At 42.5% G+C, this 21,525-nt stretch overlaps 1 protein-coding gene across 5 annotated transcripts in view; it reads right to left on the reverse strand.

Annotated features, from left to right (window-relative positions):
* Positions 1-21,525, reverse strand: part of FLT1 (fms related receptor tyrosine kinase 1) — a 206,106-nt gene that overhangs the window by 79,408 nt on the left and 105,173 nt on the right. For 4 of the 5 annotated variants that reach the window (XM_044927306.2, XM_006078571.4, XM_044927307.2 and 1 more), the window contains 3 exons: positions 16,645-16,753; positions 8,525-8,833; positions 3,459-3,605 (listed from right to left, as the gene is read on the reverse strand). In XM_044927306.2, coding sequence (XP_044783241.2) covers positions 3,459-3,605; positions 8,525-8,833; positions 16,645-16,753 — 565 coding nt within the window. Of the gene's footprint in view, positions 1-2,021; positions 2,045-3,458; positions 3,606-8,524; positions 8,834-16,644; positions 16,754-21,525 lie in introns of those variants that run through there. The other variant, XM_025262889.3, reaches the window with a different exon arrangement.

Below are 21,525 nucleotides of genomic sequence, written 5' to 3' on the forward strand. Positions count from 1 at the left end.
CAACCCCCAGATTGGGAAGATCCCTTGGAGGAGGGCATAGCAACCCACTTCAGTATTCTTGCCTGGAGAATCCCATGGACAGAGGAGCCTGGCAGGCTATAGTCCATGGAGTCACAAAGAGTCAGACATGACTGAGTGACTAACCCACCACCCAATAGCATATTAGAATGATATTTAGGAAAGATTTCATATAATTTATGTAAGACTGTTTATACTAATAGACATTCTTCTTTTGGCCCTCAGAAGATTAGAAGCAGTTGTGAGGAATATATTTTTGTTAAGTTATTTGACTTTTGAGATGACATTAATTAACCCTCTGATACCATTCAAGAAATTCTGACAACTCATGGGCCAATTTCTGTATAAATGAGATGTGTGGGAAGGTAATATTTATTAAGCCGTGATGTGGGTCAACTTAGTTATATTAACTCATTTAAACCATACTACATTCCTATGTGGTTGGTATTATCTCAATTTTATAAATAAGGAAAGAGAGGCTCAAAGAGTAAGTATATGTGAGTTAGTTTCCCAAATTCTCTGACCCAGGAGGTTCAAACCCTCTCAACACCTCTTCATATTTTCTGTTTGTAATAATTTCTTGTCTCTCCTCTAATCCCAGAATGGTTGTGGGCTTTCAAATTGGTTCAACTCTAATTCTTTAACCCACATCCAAAATACAAAAACTGAATTTAAGTCAAATTCACTACTTTCAAAGAATCATCCAACATCTCATAACATTTCATAAAATATGGAATATATTTTGTGATCAAGTCACTCTGGGGAACACAGAACTTGAAACCACAATCCTACCGGATTTCTTCAGTATAGGACTTCTTTGGGTCCTTAATAAAATACTAATGTGAACACTGAATCTCTAAGGAGAGCCTATACAGACATTGCTTCTCAAGTTGCTTGCTTATTCACATATTCATTCATCTTTTTATTTTGTTAGAATACTGCAAGGGATGAATTTTTTCTGAAACTATCCTTTTTCTTTTTTTTTTTTAATTTCTTTTTAATTGGAGGATAATTGCTTTACAATATTGTGTTGGTTTCTGCCCTCCATCAACATGTATCAGTCATAGGTACATGTATGTCCCTTCCCTCTTAAACTTCCCTCCCACCTCCCAGCCCATCCCACCCCTCCAGGTGGTCACAGAGCACCAGATTTGAGCTCACTGTGTCATGCAGCAAATTCCCACTGGTTAATCTAGTTTTACACATGGTAATGTAAATGTGAAACTATCCTTCTCAGTAGCATGTCACTTTGCCTCTTTGCACCTACATTTTCTATTCTGCAAATGGAACTCAAGACAGTCCGAAAGTCCCTTTAGCTTTAAAAATTCTATCATAAAGCCTCTCTCCCTACCACCCAAAGTCTAGGTATTTGTGCTACCAAGTGAGCTTTGCTAAGGATAGAATGAGATTTGTTGAAAACCACTCCATTCATTCATTCATGGAACATTTATGGATTGCCAACCACTTCGACAGGTTTGGAGGACAAAAAGACAAGATACAAATAACATGAAAGACACTGTCTTCAGGATGAGGGCATGATATGATGATCAACATAGAGGAAGACAGCATGATACAGTACAGGAAGCAGACAGTAGCAACATGCGTGGATAATACAGACTCACGTGAACTGATGACTGTAAAATGGCTCAGTAAGAGAACAGAAATACTCCTGGATAATAAAGACTCTTGGAGGACCTGCCTTCTCTTTGCAGGGGTTGAGTAAGGCTTTCTGGTGGGAAAACACCCAGTCTGCATCTGAAGGGATGGGTCAGTCTTCCATGAAGACACACCAGGCAGAGGGGACTCAGGAGCAAACAAAGCATAGAGTTTGAAGCAGCGTAACACATGCCGTGATCTACAAGAGCGTGACAATTGCTAGAACGTAGAGTTCAAGGCAGGGGAGCATACAGCTGTATGGAGTAGGCAGGGACCACTGTGGAGGGCCTTCCTTGTCAGATGCTTGAACTTGGTCTTGCGATGGAGAGCCAATGGAGGACTTGGAACAGAGATGTGACATTTTAGGCAACTGGGTGGCAAAAAGATGCAAAGAGAGAAGAGAGGTAGGGAGACCAGTTAGGAGACGCCTGCAAATGTCCAAGGAGTAGATAGTGAGCACCTGAATCAGGAGACTGACAAGAGGGAAGCAGAAACAGTTCAGATTTTGTACAACCTGCTCAGCCTGATGGATCAGAGGAAGAGGGGGAAGAAGGTGGACCACCTTTGGTGTGGATGATGGATACATGGTGTCTATACAAGAGGGGAAGAATCACGTGATGTGATCAGTTTTGGACCTGCTTGGTGTCCGGCCTCTCTACGATATTTGTAGATGTCTTAAAATTGGTGACGTTCTACCAGAACCTTTTTCTGTGCATCAAACACAAACATATTTCATTTTGAGTAGAGGATTCACATGGAAGGAGGATTCCACATTGCCAATATTTCAATTAGGTTGTTGGGATGTTGCAAATAAATAGCAAGTTTATCTTTACTATAAATGTAATTACTAGTCAAAATTAGAATAAGTTCATTTTAATTTTATTTAAGGGACTTCCCTGGCAGTCCAGTGGTTAAGACTCTGTACTTCCAATGCCAGGGTATTGGTTCGAGCCCTGGCTGGAGAGCTAAGATCACACAGGACTTGTGGCCAAAACACCAAAACAAACAAAAAAAGAAACAGAAGGAACGTTATAACAAATTCAATAAAGACAAAAAAAAAAGGGTCCACATAAAAAAGTCTTTACAAATCTTAACTAGGGAATCACAAGACATACAACAGATAAAGTTTATACTTGTGAATTTAAGTCTAGTTTTTTTTTGTTGTTGAAAGAAGATCAAAAAATGACCATCAGTTTAAATGGTTTTTTTTTTTATCAGTATTCCAAAATATAATTTTAAATATTTTTTAAACCAAATCATTGAAATCACTATCAGTGAACTAAGGAGATTATAAATCTACTCTGAACTTAAACTATGCGGCATTCAAAGCTCTGTTTTACCTCAAACTGGAGGAACTGACTCCTTACTTTTCCCTGTTGTCCAGATGAACTGAAACATTTTCTGAGTGGCTCTTACTATTTTCTGAATGCACAATTTTTAATTTTTATTGTTTTTGGCAGCTTGTGGGATCTTAGCTCCCAGACCAGGGATCAAACCCAGGCCCCCAGGCAGTGAAAGCTGAGTCCTAACCACTCGACCACCAGGTAATCCCCCGAATGCCTGATTTAAAGCAGACTCTGGAAGGCTCTTTCTACAGGATTAGTAATATGGTCTATATAAGAACTGACTTCAGTATCCTTCCCTGGAAGTGGCTTAACCATGAATCAGAGCTCAAATATGATTTTTGCAGTTCTATCAGCAGTTTTAGACTTCCTGGAAGAAAGTTATAGGGATTTTAAGAGGCTGAGGAGAAAGAGGAAACTCAACGGAAAAAAGTCTCTTACCAGGTTCTTGCTGTATTTTGTGGTTGTTTTTAAACCAGGTTATCTGAGGCTCTGGGACACCATTAGCATGACAATCTAGAGTCGTCGAACTGCTGATGGCTACCGTGAGGTCACTGAGGTTTCGCAGGAGGTAGGGTGCTTCCTGATCTAGTGGATAAAGAAAGGGAATTATTATTACTTGTAGGACTCATTCTTTCATTATATATGCATATCGACACTTTGAAAATAGAAAAGCAGCAAAACTCAACTGTAAGTGTTCATTCATATTTTGTTCCCTCCATTTTTCCTCTGTGGTTAGCCTACCGCTTCCTCTTAAGTTACTGCAATAAACCGAAATCTGTTAGAACACAGAGGAAAATCAAGAACTCAGTTCTGTATTTTTAGATTTCAGTATCAAGGTTTTTGCCTGGCCAGCTAGTTTCCTTCCTTTCTTTGAGAGAAGCTTTTTTTCTAAAATTTACAGATTTTTGCATGATATTTTAGGAACTAAAAAGGAAACGGACATGATTTTGGATATGGCTGGTAGTGAATTTTTACATAGATGCAGAGAGTTACAGTGATGAGCCAACTGAATTTTGCATTTTTGTGTTTTATTCACATGATAGTGATGAGCTAATCTAACTTTGCATTTTTGCATCTTACTAACATGGGAGGGCATGCTTGTGTCTCTCAGCAGTCAGTAACCTAAACTGTGAGGTAGCAGACCAAACAGGAGAATTTCTTGAACTTTGAAAACTTTTTATTAGGAGTGTTTCCTTCCTCTAATCCCTTCCCCAATGCAAACGACCAGAGGATTAATTCAAGAGACAGAGGCACAGATGTGTAGTTTTTGTACTATATAATAGCACAAATATTGTATTTTATATTACTTTCTCTTAAAACATACAAATATGATACAATACAATTTATTTTAATAAAATGCCAACCAATATAGTACAACAAAATGAATTTAATACATTAGGAGGCAATACATTACGACACTAAAATCCCACACAGAAACAGCAGTACCCCAAGGCCCCGTGAGTACAGCGTCTCTATTTTAATGGAGTCAGTCCTGCTGATGTGTATACATTCTAGTTGGACAGGTGCTGGATTGGTAAGTCAAGCTTGCAAGATAGAAGGATAAAATTGGCTCCTATAATCTTTCCCACTCTCTCAAACCATCCTCCCTACCACTCGTTGCCCATCTGGGAAGATAAATCAAGAGTTCTGGCATCATTCTGTGTGACTGATTTCTGAGCGGACTCTGCCCATTTCTGATGTCCTCCTCTCATTGAACTAACACTGTGAAAGCAGCTTGTATGTGTGTGCGCTTAGTCGCTCAGTCATGTCCGACTCTCTGCAACCCTACGGACTGTAGCCCCCCAGGCTCCTCTGTCCACGGAATTCTCCAGGCTAGAATACTGGAGTTGGGTTGCCATGCCCTCCTCCAGGGGATCTTCCCGACCCAGGGATTTGAAGGTCTCCCGCATTGTAGGCAGATAGATTCCTTACTGTCTGAGCCACCAGAGAAGCCCAAGAATACTGGAGTGGGTAGCCTATCCCTTCTCCAGCAGATCTTCCTGACCCACAATGTTCTAAGAGATAACACCTTGCAATGAATGGCTTTGATTCCATGTCCCTGCAGGACTCTGCTGAGTCCCCACTCCTTTCTGTTTTTATTCCTGCAGGGAGACTCTCTGAGCATTCGTTAGAGCAGTTGACAAACCTCAGGTTAAAAAGTATGTTACTATATGACTCTGATAACATGTTGACATAGCATGACGTGGCAGGGTGGCTGTCAGAAGAAACAGATTTCTCATTCAGTTTGGATTTCCATAGCTTATCATTAGTCTTTTCTCATTTTATACAAAATGAAATCTGAAGGCAAAAAGATCTGAAGGAGTGCTAATGTATCGACTCTTCAAATAGAGTGTGAAATGCGTAACAGCAACCATCCTTTGACCTGTTTTAGTGTAGTTCCCTAGTCTGTTGTGCAGACTCATTTTAACATTTCTGGGTTTACATTCTGTCCGCTCTGTCAAGTAGCTTTTCCTAACTGAAAACGCAGCCATGTATCAAACTCTTCCACTTTGATAACTTTTACATGCTCGATCATTACAATTTTGACGTTTTTACAGTCAGGACCCCAGACATATCAGTGAAACATGACAAGATAATAAAGAACAGCATCATATTACTATTTCACATATTTTACAGCCAAGTGTGACGCATCTCATTTAAAACCCAGAACAGACCCAGTTCACTGGGTTACACTCTAGTGGCTTCTCTAGCACATTTACTATTTCCCAGGCACTAAATATGAAAAAATAATCCACCATTGCCCATAGGTCTTATTATAAAAAGGAAGCCTGAATACACGGCCCGTCACACCCAGATTATTTTCATGGCTACAAACTGGAACCATCAACAGCACAGACAGGATTTGGCTTCCCTGACAGGTGTGTTCGAAAACAATGCTTATATGAAAGAGAACATTTTAACATAAACGTCACGCACAGCTCCCCAAAGCCCTCTCTCAACTACACGAACATCAGACGAGAAGTAGCACAAGGACTGAAGAATGAACAGAGGAATCTCAGTTAAATACAGAGTTCATATCAACATGTCTGAAACATACAGTATGAGGATTTTTTCCTTTGTACCCATGTTTGAAAAAAAAAAGTTCTCCTAGGTGCAAAGTCTCATTTTTGGCAAGTTTCTAAATGGCCTAAATCAACCAAGGAATCTTTTTTTTTTAAATCAATTCCCACTTTACAGTCATCTATTTCAGCATTTTTAAATAGAGAAAAGGTACATTGCACCCATATTTTTAAACCTGAGTTATTTGATGGAAATAGATAGCTGCTTTCCAAAATTTAATGAAAGGGAGAAGATCCCTTCAAATGGAGAAAACCAGGATGAAAAGAATATTTCTGCTGGTTATCAGTAGCCAAAGATAGCACCCCACCAGGTCCTTTTCCTTCTCAGCATCTGTGCCCCAGAGATCTGCTGGGTCCCACAAATAAGTGGTTTCTCTTCTCCATCTAGAAATGGGCCTGAGGAACCAGCCTCACACCCTCTACTCCATCTCAGTCATTCTCCATAGCAGGCTCCTTGTTCTTTCTTGTTCTCCCCTACGCTTATGCCACACCCAGAAGACAAATGGACAAAAGTCAAAACCCACCCAATCATATTTTTTCTTTCTGAAACTCTCTGGAAGGATTCATTACTCTAAGGGATTCTTGACATCATCCTTTGTAAAATACTATGTCCTTCCCCTACTCGGGAAATGATAGCTTCTGCATGTCCAATTCACCTTGTTTTTTCATTTGCTTTTTCAGCTTTATTAGAAAAAAACTGAGCGCCCGCCCTCCCCCAAGTCCTACAGCATTAAGGCACTGTTTCCTGGAGGAACACACTGACTTATAATGAACAATTCGCCAGGCTAAAGAGCCATAGGTACAATTTCCAGATACAATTGATTATTCTTTCCTTTGGGCTGACAACTTCCAGGTTGCTAATTGTTTTCAAAGCATTTGGGGCTCTATGAAAGTGGCAATCTGGGGAAAAGCTATTGTTTACTCCTTCACATCTGACAAAAGCAATTCCCACGTGAAAGACAAGTTTAGCCGTGGGACAGAGCCTGCTACCTAAAGGAGGAAACAGTCTGGTGAGTTCCCAAGCCTCGGGAGCTGTCATGCTGACACCTCCCACTTACTATCCAGTCCAGCCACCGCTGCTCTCAGCCTTGGCTATTTTGGTCATTAGAATTTGCTTTCCAGTAGTTCAGGCAAGTCACAGGCAATGATCAATCATAAATGAAAACAACAGAACAATGCATATGAAATTGGTGAAAAAGTCACTTTCCCCTCAAATGCAAGCTGAAAACAAGAGATTACAAATCTCTCTGGATTAGAAAATGGGATACATTTTAAAATGACTCTTGAGTCCTGCTTCTGTAATTTTGCCATTAATCCCCAGGGAAAAAAAAACCCTATTAACATTTGCATATGAGGGAAGTGGACTTTTTTTTTTTTTTTTGATGGACAAATTTGAGATTGACGTTTAAGAAAATGCATTAAACCTCTGGTCACAATAGCCTTTATTTCCTTGATAAATTGATTATGGTACACCGTTGAATGGCATCCATCGAACAGGGTGAAGTTCTTTAACCAGGAACAAGAATATTGAAAACGAAGGTGTGATCCACTTTTTGTTCAGGTGCTGTCAATGGCTATGTGGTCCACTCAGGGGCAGTGAGGAGGGAGCCCACTGGACTAGTTGACTAGCTACTGGGATCGCAGGAGAGAACTGGGCTTGGCCTGAGTGGACTTTTGTAATCCACACTGTGATAAAGCTTCAAGACCTCTGAATTATCCCAACACCTTGCACCTCTGGGGCCCATCTTAGACACTCCAGTTTAAAATTAATGTGCTTAACATATAAAAAAAAAGCATCTTCAAATAAATAAGCATTATAACTTGCTATCATCCAGGTGCTATTTACAAATCAAAGAGCAGAGGCAACAGCAGGAAATAAAATCCGGCAGAGGTCCGTCAGAGTCTCCAGTTCAAGTGTCCCTAGTTCTGGGCTGGCCAGTGAACCAATCCATGTCCATCTTTGGTAGACACCAGCATCTGTTTAAATTATTCAGGTTGGCAGCTTGGAAACATGAACATAAAAAGGGGCGGGCATTAAAGTGGAAGGAAAGGGTCAGTCCCCGGTTGTCGTTTATCAGGCGGGAGAAGACAGCAAAAAGCAAAACACAACAGAACCTCCAAATCCAAACGTGCACTGGGTCAGCCCCAGAGAGCGGACCCCTTTGGCCCAAACGGGGTGCCCCAAGCTGGGGGCCCCAGGCGGGCTCATTGTTACTCCTATCATCGCCAAACTCATTTTGGGAGGAGCTTCTCCTCTGAGCCGGAAAATGAGCAACAGTGACAATAAATCAAGATGATATGAGACAACTGTTACTTGGTAATGAATCCTTTAATGTTTTACATTATTTTGTGTGGTACAATCATTCCTTGTGCTTTTAAATTTGGAGATCCGAGAGAAAACAGCCTTTTTGTTGCAGTGCTCACCTCTAATGATCACTTCTTTCTTCTGGAGGATTTCTTCCCCTGTGTATATGTTCCTAGCTCGGCAGGCATAGGTGCCCGAGTCTTCCAGGGAGGCGTTCTTGATGACGAGGTTGAACGTCATGGAGTGCTCTTTCGTGACAGGTGTCTTTTGCTTGCTGATGCTCTGTTGCGTGGTCTGGTTGTTCACTGTCCGCAGCAAAATCCAGGTAATGTCTTTGTACAAGAACTTGCTCACTGTGCAAGACAGCTTCAGGTCCTCTCCTTCTGCAGGCATTTTGTCCAAAGTCACATGAAATCCATGGGGCACATCTGGAAAATAAGAACAAAGGACTTGAGTTCATCAGAAAATCAGTGTCTCAACCTGAGACCGTATCTCATCACAAGATAGTCAAGATCTTAAGAACTGTCCCTGCACAAATGGTCTCAGCATCAGCATTACAAGGATGGTATTTATCTTTTCTTTTTTTTTTTTTTTAAAGGGAACTGATTGGATGTGGCAGGTAGGAACCAACTCAATTTGCTCCATCAAAGTGTGGCAGGAAATGCAAAATAAGATGTTCTTAGGAGGGTATGTTTATTTACCAAACATTGCTTGGTGGAATGCTTTATTATAACTTGGGATGATAACCCATTGCTCTATCATGTACAGAACTCCTCCTGGCAAATGGGGAAGATAGTGAAGGGATCTAAGAGGAGTTTGTGCTAGAAAAGAAACCACAGGTGTTTTGATAGGCAAATTTACTTAACCAAGTTGTGAAGGAGACAGGAAGTCCCAGGCTGGAGCTAGGAGACTCCAGTCAACACATTAATCCTACACTTTGGACTGACAGCATCCTTCCCTAGCTGCTGGCGCATCATTCCTCTACTCTTTGCTGGTACCGAGGGGCCAAAGGGAGCCAGCTATCCTGCTCAGGTACCCATTTATGGTGATTGTTCCACTTAACTTAGGGGCTTCCCTGATAGCTCAGTTGGTAAAGAATCCACCTGCAATGCAGGAGACCCTGGTTTGATTCCTGGGTCGGGAAGATCCGCTGGAGAAGGGATAGGCTACCCACTCCAGTATTCTTGGGCTTCCCTGGTGGCTCAGCTGGTAAAGAATCTGCGGCAATGTGGGAGACCTGGATTTGATCCCTGCATTGGGAAGATCCCCTGGAGAAGGGAAAGGCTACCCACTCCAATATTCTGGCCTGGAGAATTGCATGGACTGTATAGTCCACGGGGTCACAAAGAGTCGGACATGACTGAGCAACTTTCACTTCACTTTGGTCATCACTTCACTTCTACTTAAAATAAAAGAGCAAGAGTTCTTCTGAAAATGCGGACAACTAATTTGGGAAAGTTGCCAGAGTGCACAGAGTTGGGGGAGGATGGTTTCTAAATCAGATTTGCTCTCAAAAACATATTAAGGGACTTCTTTGGCTTCCCCAGTGGCTCAGACTGCCTGCAACACAAGGAGATGCGTGTTCGATCCCTGGGACGGGAAGATCCCCTGGAGAAGGGAATGGCAACCCACTCCAGTGTTCTTGCCTGGAGAATCCCATGGACAGAGGAACCTCACGAGCTTCAGCCCATGGAGTTGCAAAGAGTCGGGCACGAATGAGCAATTAACACACACACTGGTGGTCCAGTGGTTAAGACTCTGCACTTCCACTGCAGGGGGCATGGGCTGGATCCCTAGTAGGAGAGCTAAGATCCTGCATGCCAAGTTGTGGTCAAAAAAAAAAAAAAAAAAAAAGTCTTGAACCAAATACACATACAATATATCCACTTAAAAAAAGAAAACAACATTACACAGTTTCCTAAAGGGACTACATCATTAAAAGGCATTTTCTCCAATGTCGATTCCCAGCGAACCTTCATTTCCATCCTCTTGTCCCCTCTAGCCACACCTCACAGCTTCCCTCCTCAGCTTTCTTAACCTGGACCATCATTTGGCTTCTACGCTGACAGTTCCTTCATCTCCTTTTGGACCATCTCACCAGACAACCTTAGAAAATCATTGGTTCCTGGCCCTGAACTGGCCTGCTCTCAAAACCTGTCCATTGCTTGTGACTAGCAGCATATCTGCATTCGAGCAAAGAATTGTCGCCAACATTTCACAAAGAACTTTGAAGATGAAAAGCACTATGTTATGCTATTATTATTATTATCCTTTGCACACAAAGCTATAAAGAAACCTTTAAACCTTAAGGGGACAATAGTCCAAAATTAGATATCATATCAACTCTTTCCTAAATCTCACTTTGCTTGTTTTTCTGATTTTTCTGGGCTTTGGCTTCATTATAAAGTGTCACGACTGAAGAAATGCCAAAGTATTCATCTGAAACCTGGGAGCCAGGGTGGGGGTAGCAGTGGTTTATGAAGCCGTCAATGAAGGGAGAGAGAGGAGGCACCATGGGTTTGTCTGCTTTTAAAATTAAAAAAACCTAAGAATTTGCCAGAAGAGGCAGAAGCAGCTGACAGTCCTTTTTTTTTTTTTTTTTTAACATAACAATAAGGTATCAGAAATAGCCCCTCGAATTCAGCATCTTTTTATATTTGGGACACTTTCCCAGCATGAGGAGTAAACCATCAGCCATCAACTTTTACACATATACCAGGGCAGAAGTCTCATGCCCTGGTTGCGACCCACTCATTTCTCAAAAGACGGCAGGCGTCCATTTACCAAGCCTCATCTTTGTGGTTAGGACCCAAGAGGGCCGAAGTAACACCATTGAGATCATGTCGAGAGTTTCTATTTACTTTAGTGATTTGAAACTTCCTGTGGAAATAGCTCACAGGTTTCCTGATGGAAGATTTTGTTTATCTTTGCCAAGCACCACCAGGAATCTCAAAATAAAATGCATTTAGTGACATTGGGAAGCCAGGGAGATAAGGCCGGGCTGTTCCTGTTTGAGCCTCAGTAATTGCTAACACACCCACAGTCATGCTGAGTGCCAGCAAAACAGCAAAAACACACACAGAGGAAGAGAAAAGCACCAAGGCAGTTTTCAGGTCTGTTTCTCAGGAGAGAGACCCTGTTGAGAGGCTGGTTTGGTTTATGTTGTCAGACAGCGCTTAGAAATGATCTATTTCTCAGGACAGCCCCTCTGCTGTTCTTTTTTGACGCATGGGAGATGGTAAATAAGATGTCCTAAACTAGTTAATGAATCCAGAGGGATTTCTCCCCTTAATTCATGTCAATTTTTTTTTTCAGCCTGAGTACAAAAACAGACCTAAGAAGGCAGGTCTGCCTTCTGACTCTCAAAGTGAAAACAAGCAATCTTCCCACACTTAAGGATCTGTAGTGGAATCAGTCCACTCAACAGCAGAACCAACTCATACTCATGCATCTGATGCGTGATCACATCCACGGCATCTTAGGAGGTGGCGTGGAGAAGACTCACCCTCGCTCATAGCAGACATTCTACCCAGGGTTAGATGATAGAGGACTATGTTTACAAAGGTGCACGCTTGGGGCTAGCCATTTTGACTTAATTGGATCAAACCAATGAATGACGTTCATGACAAGAGACAAGTATAGAAGTTAGAAGTCGATGAAAGGTGTCTTCTCCTTTTGCAGGTGGCAATAAAGAAGACTTGACTTCAATTGGAGAACAGAAATAGCATTCTCTAGATAATGAGTGGTGACTAGAAAGTTTTGCTTGTTTTAATTAGATACTATGGTGTTTTTTGTTTATAGAGTGCTGAAAGGTTCTGATTTTATTTTTATTTTTAATTGGGGCATGGTTGCTTTGCAGTATTGTGTTTCTGCTGTACAACGAAGTGAATCAGCTATAGGTATACATATATCCCCTCCCTCTTGGACCTCCTTCCCAACCCCTCCCCCATCTCATCCCTCTGCTGCTACTGCTGCTGCTAAGTCGCTTCAGTCGTGTCCGACTCTGTGCGACCCCATAGACGGCAGCCCACCAGATTCCCCAGTCCCTGGGACTCTCCAGGCGAGAACACTGGAGTGAATGGCAAAAGTGTGGAGAAGCCATGAAGGATGTTAATGGCCACAGAACCAGTTTTCATTAGTTTGGAAGGCAACTCTGTTGTATTTTAAGGCGGGGCCAACCTTGATTGAAATGAGGATCTGTAAGATCCAGATCTAGGTCTTTTGGTTTCAAGCAGTTAAATTTTAGACAGCTCTTTTAAAGCATGAGCTGCAGTAGGTCAAATATAAACATTGGACAAATATACACTCATTTTTCAGGAAATAGTCATGGAAGGTGCAACATTCCTAAGAGTATTTAGTCTCATCTCTAGGTTTTCCTCATAGCTCAGTCGGTAAAGAATCTGCCTGCAATGCAGGAGACCCAGGTTTGATCCCTGGGTTGGGAAGATCCCCTGGAGAAGGAAATGGCAACCCACTCCAGTATTCTTGCCTGGAAAATCCCATGGACAGAGGAGCCTGGTGGGCTACAGACCATGGGATCGCAAGAGTTGACGATTTAGCGACTAAACCACGCAGTGAGGCTAAATCTCATGACAGAGATTTGAGTAAGAAAGAATTGTTTTAGAAATAATGAACATCAGTAATGTCCAATTACCAGTCAAAACTATAATTTTTCAAAACTGGGAGCAAAGAATTTAGGAGAATGATATGCCAAACAATGGGGACTTGATCAGAATGAATTCGTGCTCAGTTTTAAGAGTAAAGCTCTTAAACTTGTAGAGGAAAGACATCGTGAGCTTCCAGTCAGGTATATTGGAATAGAATCCCCATTGGTCCTTTCCATGGATAAGCCTTGGGATCTAGAAAAGGTTTCAAGTGCTCCACGGTTATAAAGTGGATCACGTGGTAGGGAGAAGGTGAAGGGGGAGTTCTGTCTGGGTTCAGGAGGGGGTCCGTTCTGTCAGCTGGGGTCCTTTCAGCAGCAGTGCCGGGCACAGATGTAGGCTGGAGCCATGGAGAACTCAGGGGGATGTGTGGGCTGGATGTTGATGCTGGATGTTGAGCACGGATGAACCTTCCCTGGGGACGCTGATCAATGAGGGAATGAGAGGAGCTCCCCTCGGTCAGGGCATCCTCTCCCAGTACTTCCTGTGGACCCAGGCAGAGGGCTCTCTGTTCTGACTCTACCCTTCCCCAAAATGGAGGGGCCAAGTGGGGTCCTGGAATTCCCTGGAAGATGATCCCAAGGCTGCTTCCAGACAGTCTCAGGCCTCCTCCCCTTCCTGACGTCAGACTGCTGGGTGGTCTGCACACTTGAGGGGCTCAGGGAGACTGTATGGGGGAGGCGAAACAGAGTTTGGAGGTGTGGCTGGGGAGACCATCTCCAGAGTCCACGGCCCCTTGCGGTGGGGACAGAGCCAAGTGCTGGCTGGCTCCTCCTGCACCTCCGGCACGACCACGCGCCCCTCCTAGCAGACCCAGAATTCTTGATTTGCACCTGACTTTCAGGTCATCGTGAAAGTATATTTGTCCACCAGAGGCTAAAATATATCTACCAGCTTATTTGCATGATTTAGAACTTGCAAGTGGTTAGATGTATAGTTTGTGGGCCTCTTTGTCAGTCCTCTTGCCTTGATTCTGAAGATGCCAAGGCCAGAATGTTCTCTTCTTTCGACTGATTCAAATTCTAGGCCCCTCAGGACTCCCCCTTAGGTCCAGGATCACCCCAAGTTCTGCTTCCTTCTCAGGGGCTTGGAGCAACCCTGTACAATACAGGACCACCTGTGGCTTCCGAGCCTTGAAAATGTAGCCAGTGGGACTGGATTGAATTTCATTCGATTTTATTTCGATTCCAATTTTAAAAGCCAAAGCAGTGTAATATTTTAAAAAATACTGAAGATATGTTAAAATGATAGATTTGGGATCTGTTGGGTCTAATAAAATGCACTTTTTTCTTTTTACTTCAAAAAATGGTTACTAGAAAATGTGAAATCACACATGTGACTTTTATATTTCTGTTGGTAGCATTGACTTACCATTGGTAAATTCATTGGTCATGTTAATTCTGCTCATTCATCTTTTATAAAAAAAGAATTTAATGTCTTTATTTTTGGCTGCGCTGGGTCTTTGCTGCTGGTCGGACTTTTCTCTAGTTTCAGCGAGTGGGGGCTGCTTTGTAGTTGTGGTGCAACCTCGCTGTGGTGCTTCTCTCGTGGAACACAGGCTCGAGGGCACGTGGGGGTCAGCAGTTGTGGCCCCTGGGCTCTAGAGCGCAGGTTCTGTAGCTGTGCATGGGCTTACTTGCCCCATGATACGTGGAATCTTCCCAGATCAGGGATCGAACCTGTGTCCCCTGCGTTGGTCGGTGAATTCTTTACCACTGGGCTACCAGGGAAGCCCTGCTCATTCCTTTTGATACTAGAATACAGACAACATTTCTTCTTTGTGTCTGTGGTGTTCAGCCTGTCTTCCTAATAAGACAGGGCCTCCTTGCTGTCCCTTGGAGTGCTCAACACAGAGCCGACCTGTACTGTTTAACAGCTGCTGCTCATTAAACTTGAACAAACGTATTGAATAGTCAGCACAGAAAAGGAATGGGTCGATCTTTTGTACTCTAAATCACACAGATAGTGGCCTTGGACTTGGATGGTTAGGGTGAGCTTGTGCTCACCCTAACCAGTTGTGTCTGACTCTGCAACCCCATGGACTGTAGCCCACCAGGCTCCTCTTGTCTATGGAATTTTCCAAGCAAGAATCCTGGAGTGGGTTGCCTTTCCTCCTCCAGATGGGTTAGCTTGTTTCTCCCGAAATAAAAAGGACAATACAAATCTTTGAGCTTCATTAGTTCAGATCATCTGAGATTGCTTTGAGAATCAGTATGTGCAAAACAGCTATCTGAATCCTCTAAACAAAGGCCTTTCCCTACCTGGAATGAATGCAAAGATGATTTTGTCTCCACTTCTCCAATACTGACTGGATAGGGACTGGCTTAGTTTTCAGAGGCTCTGCTGGGTGCCTCTCCACCTCTCTAAATCCCACTTGCTCATCTAGAAAACACAGGGTTATCATACCAAATAGTCCCAAGCGTCTCTTCTGGCTCTGGCAGCCTGTGGGAACCCACCAAGGGATGTGTCCCATGGCACCGCTTTGTCGGCTAACTTGTCTGACGGCTCCCTGTGCTCTGGTAGCACCTACTTTTCATGAAATTGGACCTACCTACCTATTTCTTTCAGGAGAACTCAAAGTAATGGCGGCAGCCTGCCCCAGACAGCATGAAGTTTCCAGGGAACTGGCCAACTGCCCAGGCTTCCTCAGAAAATCGGGGGAGCGTGGAGCCAGGCAATTGTTTTATACTTTGAGCTGCTGACTTCCTTCCTGTACCATGCTGGGACACAGGGAGTGCCACTTGTGTGCCTTGCAAGTTTGAAGATTTGCAGACGCCATCATATTTCAAGTTAGAAATTCTGAAATGCTACTGAAAAATAGCACATGAATAACCTTCAGCGAAGCTCAGTTTCAGATGTCTTTAGGAGAGCCTCATTTCTCAAAAAGTTGAAATTCCGTTGTGAGATGTTTGCTGTATAGCAGAAATTAACACAGTATTGCAAATCAATGATATTTCAGTTTAAAAAATGCTGTGAAACAATTCACCTCTTGGGTGACAAAAATGTCATCGCACATAATGTAAATGGTTTCCTTGACTTTTCCTGCACCACCGCTGTGTGCCAGGCCCTGTGCTGGGGACTGTGGGATGTTCAAAAATAAACATGACAAGGGACTTCCCTGGGAATCCAGTGGTTAAGACTCCGCACTTTCAATACAGGGGGTGAGGGTTTGATCCCCAGTCAGGGAACTAAGATCCCATATGCCTCACAGCCAAAAAACCAAAATGTAAAACAACAGAAGCACTATTGTAACAAATTCAATGAAGACTTAAAAAAAAAAAAAAGTCCACATTAAAAAAAAAAAAAAAGACAAGATCCCAGATTCACAATCCAGCCTGGGAAGATGTCCACAAATAGCTCTAAAAGAGAATTCAGGGAAGTAACTCTTCAAGAGACCCAACGATGTTGTAGAAGACGATTCCTGAGAGCAAGGATGAAGGTACTCAAGAGTTGAACAATTCTATGGAATTTTTTTTTTTAAATAAAAATCACTCAAGTACATTAAAAGCAGACAAGGTTAGAAGAGAGATTGAGGTCACTGGGCTGTCTTCCTAAGTGCAGGGCATGTGTCTTACCTGTGATGTAAAAGTTCATGTTTCTTTCCACAGTCCCGACTTTATTGGTAGCCATGCAAGTATAGATTCCAGAAATTCTAGCGTCAGCCACAACCAAGGTACTAGACGTCTGCAAAAGGAGAGGCAGTTTTAGCGACGGGACAGAGAACCCTCGGACACCCCCGAGATGCTTCTGAGGGGGACGTGATCCCGCCACCCCATGGCCTCGACACAAATGGGACTGCACGTATGCTTGTTACCAGGATCTCTGCAGCCCAGAAAGGGTGGAAAAACAACAGGAAAACAGGTCCTCAGGAGACCGGGGGCTATGACATCCGACTCGTATGAGGGCTTCAGGCTTATTTACCTCGCGCTGCTGGCGTAACAATTACAGACCTGAAGCCCATATGCGGCACGGCACGTCCTACCCTAAGAGGTGGTCAGCGCCACGCTGGCTAGAGGGGAGCCTGGCCCGTCTCTTTTCTCTGGATGACTTGTGATCACGAACACGGCTTGCTAACAGGAGCCTTCCTCACACGGGAGTGCTAAGTGAGCAAGGACAGAGGAGAAAGTCTGGCTGAACCACTGCTTTTCTGGAACGTGGTGTTGCAGCCCCGACGCCCCAGGAGGAAGAGTGGACGCTTCCTAAGACCCTTCCATGTGTTTGTAAATTATTGGGTTGGCCAGAAGGTTCATTTGGGTTTTTCCTGATGGTATGGAAAACCCAAATGAAATTTTTGGCCAACCCAATACTTAATTTCTCAGTCTGTTCATTCCTATTCTAGAAAATGAAGATATAAGTGATGAATGCATACCACAATATCATTTCACTAGATTTTAGCGCTGCTGTTTGGTGAGTGTGCCCCTAAAGAAACACGAGTCAAAAGTGGGTAGACTTGAAAGCACTTTCCAAACTGTGACGTCACAAAAAGTCATGCCTCAAAAAAAAAAAAAAGTAGTGAAACACCAACTCACATGGCTTAAGGATTTGCCCTGCGGTCTTCAGGATAAAAATTAGTAGTATGAAATGCATTGTTGAGAATTTAAAAATTTAACCTGACCTTGCAAAAAAGTAACGCATACTATACATGAAACAATGAGACAGCTAGTAAGTTTTTCATATTTAAAATTACAAAAAAGTTTGATCCAGTTGCTTATTGATCACTGCAGCCTATCTCTAGGGCACAAAGGTCTGGTCACAGGCTCTGACATTGTAGACGGAGCTGGTGCTTTCAGACTAATGGGGTGTCCTGACTGGAGTAAAATGATCCAGTCACTCACAGGCTAAAGGGATATAAAGGCTGAACTGTGACAGTAGACCTTTTTTTTTCTAATAAATAAAATAAAATATTATTGGAGTATAATTGCCTTATAATGCTGTGTTAGTTTCTGCTGTACAGCAAAGTGAATTGACATTGGGCTTTCTAAGATGATAACACAAAGTCTATAAAGGGTCTTAACAATTTTACAAGTTGTTCAGTCACATGGTAGGCATTTTACCCATGTTCTCATATTCCTTCCAATAAATTGAAGTATGTCTGTCTTTCATCTACAGGTCAGGAAGACTAAAAACTAAATTCTTCATTTTTTTTTAGCCAGCAACTCTATTGCTCCAAATTCCTTGTAACTGTCACTGTGGTATAGTCCATATTTCATGATGATTTCATGATCTGTTTGTTGGATGTGTTTAATTACATCTATTCATATGTCCTCTGTGTATTGTTGAGATTCTGGGAAATGAAACTGTTTGCAATTTGTGGCATGTTCATTCAATTTAGCATATGTGTATATATGTGTTAAGTCACTCAGCCATGTCCAACACTTTGTGACCTTATAGACTGCAGTCTGCCAGGCTCCTCTGTCCGTGGGATTCTGCAGGCGAGAATACTGGAGTGGGTTGCCATGCCCTCCTCCAGGGGATCTTCTTGATAACTGATTATTTAAGGCACTGCCCAAATGTTGCAAGGGAGACAGAGGTGAATAAGAACACAACCCTTATTCTTAACTTGAAGGACTACTTGAAGGTAATAGAGAAGAATGTCTCTACTTGAAGATCAGGTATATATATTATACTATTCTCTCTTTCATAGAGAAACACTCACATGAAGGCAAATAACCAATGGAGAGAGAATGAGAGCTCAAATGTCTCTTTCTCTATTTGATTATCATTCTAAGAGGTGGGACATAAAATTCTGGATAGCGATTTCTTTATAGTTGTTGCACCCAACACTTCAGAGTCGCAGAGGAAAAAGCAGCTGGAAGAGGAGCTTGTAGATGAGAGGTAGAAGGACCAGAGAGAGCACTGAGTAAGAGTCTGATTGCCGTAATCTTCTTAGGAGACGCGCTCATGTGCTTGGGGCAGAGGCAGATGAAGAACAGGCTCAGAGCCTCACAGCCCCTCTGCTGTTTGTCTCTAGGCTCGAGCACAGCCTTCCTGGTGAAGTTAGGGCTCCAGTGTTAATCCGAATGAGCCTCAGTAGAACCTTGTTTGGATTCTCAGATGTATTGCTGGTCCATAAATAAGTGAACACCTCATTGCTGTTTGGCTGGAACCTTTGAAATTATAAACAGTGATTACCTGAATCTGAAAGTTGCATTTGGGTTTCTATTAAAACTACTCTGATTTCTCTGAACTCAGGCCAGCTGAGAACCTAAGGTTCATGGCGAGGGCATGTCAGTTCAGATGTGTGCACCTGCCCTGTTTAAGGCCTGGGTGGGAACCTGGGGATAGCTGTGGCTATTTTACAAGACTCTTAGTAGCTCAGAACTTCTGTATAACCAGAGTGTAAAACTGAGGTCCATAGATGGGAAATGAATGAATTCAGGTCACACCAGGTACCCTGGAGATAAGGGGTCCATTTGAGTCTCTCACTTTGCCTAAATGACCTCTTCCAAAACAGACTCCTCACCCACAGTCAAGCCTGCCCCAGAACTCACCTCTCCCAAGTGCCTATGAAAATTGATCTAGAAAATGACATCGATGGAGTTTACATTATTTCTTTGTTTCTGGGTAGCTTTATGTAGCCCTTGCTGTGTGCCAGACAGTGTGGGAGGCATTTACCTTATTTAACCCTCCCTGTAGCTCAAGGACATGGGTGTATTACCTGATCTACAGAAGGGGCAACCGAGCTTACAGAGGTTTAGCGATTTGCTCAAGTTATGCCCAGGTTTGTCAGACTCCAGTGCCTAAGCTATTAATCTACACAAAACCGCTTCCTGGACTAAAACTCTTTAAATTTCACAGCACAGATCTGGTGATAGAGTTGTCTACTCTTTGAATTGGGTTTCCCCTGGAAAATACCTCCTTTAATAAGCAAATATGGGTCCCTACAAGCTCAATACTACTCGGTACAGAAATACTAGTTTCTTTTAGCATTTTATACAAGTTGCAAGCTATTTTTCCAATGGATAAAGTGTTATATGGTTTGAAAATATGATTTATAATGGACAAATTATAAGAAAAATTTACTTATTTATTTAAAAATATTTACTTATTTGGCTGTACTGGGTCTTAGTTGCGGCACATGGGATCTTAGTTACAAAGGATCTAGTTTCCCTGACCAGGGATCAAACCTGGGCCCCCTGTATTGGGAGCCTGGCGTCTTAGCCACTGGACCACCAGGGGAGTCCTTAGAAGAAAATTTTAAAATAAGATACAACTTATATCATGTGAGTAACTTTATTAAAAATTATCTGATTTCTAGAGGACCTATTTTTCTAGAGTATACTTTTAAGTTATACATTAGCAAATATCAACTTTGTAGTTAAAAAGAGGAAGTATTTCAAACTCAAGAATTTGAGTCATAGCATCTATTTGAAATGATCATATTTCATAAGGTACACCAAAAGAAATTCTCAAGGCTGTCTGCTTGCCTTTGTTCTAGAATTAGTTTCCATTTGTCACAGCTTTTTGAGCTCTGAACCCACACTTTGCCTCTATTTGCTCTTGGAGGACCACAGGATTAAGATATTTGAAACATGCTCTTAAAGTCCATTCTCTGGATTCTTCTGTGTGACCCAGGAACACTGCTGAAGATTGTCGTCAGGCTCTGTCAATTTGGAGTTTATTCACACTCCTTCCTTCCTTCCCTTCCACTAAGCATTAGTGATTCACTACTTCAGTGCGTTTGAACCTCACGGAACAGAATGGAAGGGACGATGTGTAAGTCAGTCTAATTTCCAGCACTTGCTTTAAAAAAAAAAAAATCTATATATGGAACAGTGATTTTAATCTCGGGATGTTTCTAATACAGTTTCCTTTGAAGTGTTTCAGAGAGAAATAAAAGCAGATATGTAAAGGTCAGGGAAGAATCTAAAATTATCCTAGGGTGGCACATCTGAGCCAACTGATGGGAAAATAGAACGTGAGAATTAGACAAAGCTGGGGAGTGTGTAGGGGGTGGAGCCCACACTGTGACTCTGAGATGAGGCATTCGGGCTTCCGTCATGGATGTGTCTCGTATGGCACACACATTTCTCAATGAAATCTCAAAATGATTTCAATGGAAATGTTGCTAAGACAAGTTGTCACAATCCTCCAGCCTCAGAGAATCAATGCTGTAAAACGCATTTCCTGTCTGTTTTTCCCTAACACCAGGTTCCTTCTACTTCCTGCTCCAACTCTACAAACCAACAGTCTGGCAACTCTGGGGAAACAATACCAAAGCTCCTCGTGTGCCATTAGCAACTCCAATTGATGACTCACTTTTCATAAATCTGGGCCAAAACTTGGCCATAAGGAAACTGAATTTTATTGTCTTGTGCACCCTTCCTTGGGTTAAACAAAACAAAAAACACAACAGAAAGGGGAAAAAAGCAAGTCCTTGAAATCCGGCAGGTGCTCGAATAGGACCTCATTCACTGATGGCTGAAGCGGGGTACTGGACATGCTGACTGCATGAC

Source organism: Bubalus bubalis, chromosome 13 (genome assembly GCF_019923935.1).
Source record: "Bubalus bubalis isolate 160015118507 breed Murrah chromosome 13, NDDB_SH_1, whole genome shotgun sequence".
NCBI classification, from domain to species: Eukaryota; Metazoa; Chordata; class Mammalia; order Artiodactyla; family Bovidae; genus Bubalus; species Bubalus bubalis.